The 7,286-nt window shown below is 45.7% G+C and overlaps 1 protein-coding gene across 1 annotated transcript; it reads left to right on the forward strand.

The window, feature by feature from the left end:
- Positions 1-1,249: 1,249 nt before the first annotated feature.
- On the forward strand, positions 1,250-5,788 carry LOC104628410 (transmembrane protein 88-like). Its single transcript, XM_010296971.1, has 2 exons — positions 1,250-1,519; positions 5,519-5,788. Exons 1-2 carry the CDS (start codon positions 1,250-1,252, stop codon positions 5,786-5,788), a joined length of 540 nt encoding a protein of 179 aa, XP_010295273.1.
- Positions 5,789-7,286: the final 1,498 nt, after the last annotated feature.

Consider the following 7,286-nt stretch of genomic DNA (forward strand, 5'->3'; position numbering starts at 1 on the left):
AGCTGTGCCTTCTGTTAAGACCTATGCTACCTCAGTTTCTTCTGGAGTTAAGGTGGTTTTCTGCCTCCTGCAGTACTATGATTGTGCACGTATGAATGTATCTGAAAGGCTACATAAGTGTGCAAATACCACTGAAATTCTTAAATAATATTGATCATATGAGGCAGATGAAATAATTGGTAATTGCTGAGCCTTCACTACAAGAATATCAATATGTTCTGCAAACAATAACCTTGATGACTGTAGGGAACAGAAGATTTCTGAGGTATATAGTGTTTATTATAAATTTCTCTAAGGTTTTTAACTTAGAGAAATTGTAGAAAAATAATCAGAGGCAGAATAATTAAAATTGAAAAGGACCATCTTGACCTGGGAATGTATGGCCTCAGCGTGGCTCTTGGTGCTGTGTGTGAAATCACTTCGGTAGTGAGACAGATGTAAAGGCTTGGCTAGCACAGAAAGCAGCTTCAGAATCTACTCTGTAAACAAGAGCCATGTTGCAAAGCTCTGAAAGCCAGCTCAGAAAGGACGAGGCTGCTTGTGTCTGAGTGGCTGTGACTGCAGGCAGATGAGAGCAGAGAAACCACACACCGCTCCAGTTCCAGCTCTGTGAGGTGTGGACAAGGACTGCAGCAAGGCAGAGAGTGGGAAAACAGCTGCTGTTCATTATCTTCACTGGTCACTTCATTTGGATGAGAGCTGAGCAGGAATATTTACTTGGATACAGGGTGAAGAGCATGGAAAGATGATTTGAAGTCAAGAAACTGTCTGAAAGTGCTTAAGCCTGATATTCTTAGCAAACAGCAGTGCTCAAAGGTGGAGGAGGATACGGAAGCTAGGCACTCTCTGGAACTGAGCAGCCTATCCAAGCTAAGACAGCAACTGTTTGGGACCTCTTGAGATCGTAATCCTAGGAAGAACAACAACAAATTTAGGAGTACTATGGATTCAAAAGCAAAATAATAGCGATTGCCAAACTTCCAGCAACCACATCTACTTTGAAACTGAGGTTGGAACATTGCTGGAAAACATTCTGAAAGGAAACAACCTGTGCTGGCCAGCAACTGGAAAGAAGGTGGCCAAAAGAGGCCTCTCCTTCCTTGCTCGATTGTGATCTCTGGTTAAGTGTTCTTGTCCACGTGTGGAAGAGGTCGGAAAAGCATCTGTAAATTACTTCCCACGTCTGTCACCAAAAGCAGAGAAACGATTTTGGACAAGAGTGTGGGTTGATTAGCAATCTTCCCGAAGAATGTCTGGCCAGATCACTGAGGACTTTGGATCAGAAAACCTCTCAGACAAGTCTCAGATGATTCCTAGCCTCCCACCATACGACATGGATGACCAGCTTCTTCCCAGGGAGCCACGGAATGCCTGGTGCTGCTTGGCATGGACCCTGGTGGTAGTCATCATGAACTCCTTGGTCTTTTTCATGAATTTGCTCCTGATGTTTGTTATCTTCACCATTGTGCTGCTTCCAACCATTGTGGTGGTTTACTTTGGCTTCCAGTGCCACTCTCGGGTAAGTAAGCCTTGCTCCATTTGGCTGTTAATAGCCACCCCTAAGGCAGGGCTGTCCATAAGGGGTTTATTTTAGCCCATGGGGAGCAGCGGCTGTAAAGGCAAAGCTAGACGCCCCGAGCTTCAGCTTTGTTTTCATGAGGGGTGTGTACATGTATAGAATTTTTTCATAAGGGGTGGGGGGGTGTCTATGTGTATAGACCAGGCTGACAAGAACAGGTTAACGGCGGTTCATGCTGACCTGCAGGCTCTTGGTTGTACAAGGGAGCAGACTCCTGCTTGGTGCCTGTGACACAGCTGTAGGCAAGGCTGGCGTGTGGATTTGTCTAAGGAAGTACTGGCTTTATGGTCTCTGGACTAATTGTCTTAAAGTAGTTGGTTGGCACCCGTACATTCGGTGTCAGCAGGTTAGCACAGAAGGGCTCACTGAAGAGGCAGGAACAACTCCGACAGAAGCTGCCTGTGACCACCCAGCTCCCTGGGGACTCAGATAGAATAGGATCCCTTGGTCCTGATCCCCTGTGCACTGTACTTGTACAGTTGTTTAAGTGTAAAGTGATCAGCGATAAATTTACAGCATTTCACAACAAGCTCGCATGAGATGCCAGTCTTGCGGGCACACCTGAATGCTGGCAGGAACAAGCAAGATACACTCTTACCCCTCCCTTCGTCCAGTATTGTGGGAAATGGAAGCTTGATTGGGCAATAAAGTTGTATTCCCATGGAAATTACAAGCAGCTGTGACAGGTGAATACACTCCCTGGCTTGACAGAGTTACCGTTTGCATTTTAAAGTCACAGTATTTCTCTTTTTTCTTTTTTTTTTTTCCTGTGACCTCTGTTAGTGAGAGCTGCCAACCTGAACTCCTCCATAATTCACACAAGTCCTACATGGGCTCTGATAGGGTTTGTGACTTTATTTAAGCAAGCCCTCTACAGTGCTTGTCATATTTGATCTGCCTAATGACTAATTATAGAACTAGTAAAGTCTAACAGTATATAATCCCCTCCTTATGCCAGTCTAACATTCAGATGTGTTTCCAAATGTGCTGTACAGTTTCTCACACCAGCAAATGAGCCTACCTTGCAGTAAGGGCTCTGGCTGTGTGCATGTCTGTTCCAGCTGGTTGCTGTCCTTGGATTTCATTATTTCATTACTTATAAACTTCTTCTTGGTATATTTCTATTTTTGGATATATTTTATCCAAATATTTATCCAAATCTATTTATCCAAAATATTCTATATTTTTGGAATCACCTGACTTAGCGTGGATGTGAAAAAGCAGTTCTCCTGTTTTCCTCGTAGGCGGTAACTGTTAGACTATCTCGATATGACTTCTTGCTGACTGTCCTAAGTTAGAAGAGCTCTCTTACTTCCTACTTTTGGCTAAAAAAATCACACTGTAATACCTTCTTCCAGCAGGGCAAATTGATTCAAAATATAGATGCTATTGGTCTCCCTGTTCCACAGCGTCTGAAGTAAATGGAAGATTATTTAAATATTCTCAAACTGATGTAATTACCTGAGAAATATCGAAAGAAGAAAGCTTTTCCTCTTTCTTTGAATGAAATCTGTGCATCTTATCTAATCACCCAAGCCCTTGGGACCTCTGTCTGAGTGAGCAGACCCTAGCACGGGTTGTGGGAAAGGATCCAACCATGCAGCAGGGGTCAGCCATTTGCCCAGTTTAACCCAGTAAGGCTCTACTGACTGCTATGGAGCTGTGCATGGCTAGAGCTGTGGAGGTCTCACGCCACAGTGAAGGAGGAGACACCCTCTCTGCCTAGCTGATGTGAAAAATTTTGTTTCCCAGATGTGTAAAGCGTCACTCAGCTCTGGGAGGACTTCTTTGGCAGCACTTTTAATCTGGTGATATTTATTCTGAGGAGCTGTGGATATGTGGTAAAGCTGCTCATTCTGTACATAGAATCTTAGTTTGCTCACTTGAAGCCTCTAAACCCTCAGACACAACAGCATGCTAAGACATACTGTTGTCTCCAAGCATTTACAGCTTTGGGGGGTGTGCTGTTTCTTTTCCAATTTCCAAGACAGCCATTGCATTGTATTTTTCAGCTGACATCCCAGCAACACTAGTTGTCAGCCCACAGCTCCCTGTCTCAAAGCTCCCTGACAAAGGGACTGTGCTATTATTGTTTTCTCAGTACTGATGTATTTGCTGGTCTGACAAGTTTGGCTTTGGTTTTTATTGCCCTGAAACTATGACAACTCATAGCTGCTGTTATTGAAAAGCTTTTTGTGATTCTGCAAACTGAAGAACGGGGACACATCTGTCACGGTAATTATTTTGTAGAACAGGGCAGTCACAAGTGCTGCTGCTAGTTGGGAGTGAAGCATAATTCACAGAGAAATCAAGTACTTCTGGGCTGGGCAATTCCTACTGTGGCTCTGACACCTTCTGGAAATGTTCTACTATGGGATGCAAATGTGTGTGATGCCCAACAGGGTAAAGTGTGAGGCTCTGTAGGGCTTACAGAGGGCAAAAGTGGCTCAGAGAGGTCCTGATGTAACCCTTCTTTGCAGGTTGAAAGACTTTCCTTTTACAGCCCATGGCTGTTAGGATTTTTGCATACAAAAGGGCAGGTGTGTGGGATGACTTTCATTTTAGTGAAGAATAAGTCTTCACAAGAAATAACCTAATAAATTCTCCTTAGGAGAAAGCGCAGTGTGGGCCATTGCCTCGGTAACAGGGCTGGTCTGTCTCCAAAAGTGCAGTGTAGATGCAGATTCTGTAAGACATCGGGCTTTTCAGGGTAGGTTTAGTAGGAGATTGCCTGTAAATCCTTTAAATCAATTTTTCCTATGATCTGAAACTGGTCCTTGAAAGCCATAAATATGGACTTCAAATTGGACCCAAAATGGGAAAAAGTATGAGGACTGCCTCCTGGAATTACTCCTTCCAGCTTCAGTCTGCTTGACCCTCAGCTTGGAAAACGTCAAGTTCTTTGCACACACAGTGCTCTCCAGTCGAAGGCTTTGTGGGAATGCAAAAGGTTTTTGAGTACAGCCAACTGCATCAGAAGTGAAAGCACTGTGTTGCCATCAGCTCTAAGGGGTTTTTTAACACAAACTTTTCTTTAATACGCATAGAGAGGGACTGGCAGTATGGTTTGACAAGACTGGTCCTTTGTCTGTGGGTTACTGTTTTTCAGTGCTTTCCTAGGAGTCAGAGGCAGATTTCTGCACTGCAGCTCCATTAGATGGATATTTTTTTTTTTTAGTATGATGGGTTGTGTTTCTTGTACTGCTGAAAGAATATGGAAAAAGGAAATGAAGCTAGGGGACATGGGGGTTATTTGTAGCATTTGTTAACGCAGAACAACCAAGTGGCTTGACTTGGATCTCCTGCTGCCAGGATGAAAGGAAGGCCTTAAATACCACTCAGCAAGGACCAGTTAGTGTGCTGGATGCTTTGCAGCAACATGGGGAGAATGGGCTTTCCTGGCAGATTTTGCGGCGCAAACTGGTGCTAGGAGGTAGAAATGAGTACATTGTGCACGCAGAAGACGGAACACACAGGGGTCCGTTCCAGGGCAGGAGTCTGGAGAATCTCCAGCCGGTGGGTAGCTATGGAATGACCAACCTCTGTCTGCAGAATCTAACATCTTGCTGTATTTTATTTACTTTGTTATAATTTTCAGTGTGTTGTGCCGCCCACATCGATATAGCAGCAGGAAACCTTTTTATTTGGTTTCTGCCTATCAAATGCTAAGCTCTGCTATTTCTGATGACTTAATAAAGATTAGTGTTTCCTGCTTCGGGATCAGTGTGTCGTGCCCTTGTCTCACAGTGATGCTAAAATAATTGAAAGCTTGATTAAAATGTGTTGTCATATAGCGTAGCCTGAAGATTGCAGAGTTCAGCTTGGAGAGAGGGAAGATGTGTGTTTTTCTGTGAAATCACTAGAAACTCAAGGGTACTTTCATCACCACTGGTATCCACCACCAGGTCTGTGACAAGCTCTGTCTCACTCTTCCCACAGGTCTTGCACTCAGCTGCCCACTACTGCAAAAGCGTCTTGGATGACAACAGCTCTTCTGCCCTCATTATCCTTGGCTTCGTCATCATGTCCCCACTCATTGTGGTGGCCATGGCCATCTACTGCAGCCTGGCAAGGCATCTTCATCTCTTCATGTGCTTCCAGCCGTACAGCAGGGCTCTGTACAAGGGGGTAAAGTGGCGCTGGTATGAGGAGGGAGGCCTGTCCAGCTGCGCCAAGGGGTGGAACACGCAAGTCAAGGCCTGGGTATGAGTTTGCAGCATCAGAAGCCCTGCCCTAGCCAGCACCCTCTTCTCCCTGGCCTGTTGCTCCCCACCGTCACCTCCCAGAATCACCATCCTGGGGTCTCCGCAGATGAAGGCTGTGTAGTACCTAGATGCGAGAGGAAGGGAGATCTGTTAATGAGCTGCCTCCTACAGCTGTGTCAGTGGGTAGGATTCTGCCCACTGTGAGGGGAATACAGAAAACGGGTCCTTGATGGTAAAGACCATGTTCAGCCCTGAAAAGAACACGGACTTCTCCCGGTGCCTGCTGCATTCAGAGCACAGCACTGCTTCCAGTCTTGGCAGCATGTTCTGCCTCACGTGGGACAAAGTACAAGTGTACAGGATTAAACAGTGGTGTGAGCAGCTCCTGACTTTGCTACATGCCTTGGAGAGGTCTCTTCAGGAAAGGCAGTCTTCGGTGAAGCATCCAGCCAAGAGAAATCAACTGTGGTTTTCCCAAGTGTTGGACTGCCAATGTTTCTAACCTCTTGCAAAGGTGCTTGTAGGACACTGCCTCTGATGTTTGGGATCCACCACTTTCCTACACACCAGATATTCTTCTCCCACTTAGAAATTCCTCTTTCCCATAGTCTCTAGCAGTGCTTATGCTCCTAACCACAGTCAGGTCACTGTGTTAGCTGTGGAAACAAATGCTGATCTTTGGGTCCTTCCCTGCCAGCTGCTGATCTGAAATATGCCTGTCTGGTAATGGCTGATGGTTATTAACCAGCAAATATCTCCTTGTCCTTTATGGTGTGGTCAGGTTGTGTTTCCTGGGGCTAAATCTGGCTGAGGGTTCAGGTCAGTTTTAGAATTTCAGGCAAGAGGAGCTGAAGACTCATGGTGGCTACTGAGCACCTCAAGTCCTCCAAGGTCTGGGCTAAGAGCTTATGCCTGTGAGGGACAGTGTATAATGTCTTGTTTTCTGAGGGTCTCAGCTACCTAGTTTTAGGGTTAGTGCTGCAGTTTCATGGAGAGCTGGAAAGGGTCAAACTGACTAATGAATGCTATGAATCTTCTGGTGCCCCAATAAGGCTGGCTATCTGCAGGACCTAGGAGCCGTTGCAGCACTGGCACTGTATGTATTCTCTGTGTGAAACAAGGACTGAATGGGCAACAGAGACTGACTGGTCCTCATGAAAATGCTAGTATGTCAGTAAGACGGTGCCTGGGGAGTCTGATGTGCTGAATATGTGATCTGCAATACCCGAGGGGATGTGTGGGGCAACTGCGGCATGTTCCCTACAGAGGCACTGCATTTCTGAAGGCTGCTGAGCTGGGGAACCCAGCCTGTGTTCTCTCCTGTGATTCTGCAGAACTCCCACAGGGCCTGAACTGATGCTTCGCGAAGTCAACTGGATCTCCCTCTTGACATCAGTGATCTCTGAAGCAATACCACGGATCCTCTGTCATATGACATGCCATAAACTCCAACTGAGTGAGAAGCATGGTGTATGTGAGGAGGTATGGCAGGTAGGGGAAAG

This window comes from Phaethon lepturus, unplaced genomic scaffold (genome assembly GCF_000687285.1).
Source record: "Phaethon lepturus isolate BGI_N335 unplaced genomic scaffold, ASM68728v1 scaffold41031, whole genome shotgun sequence".
Classification (NCBI taxonomy): domain Eukaryota; kingdom Metazoa; phylum Chordata; class Aves; order Phaethontiformes; family Phaethontidae; genus Phaethon; species Phaethon lepturus.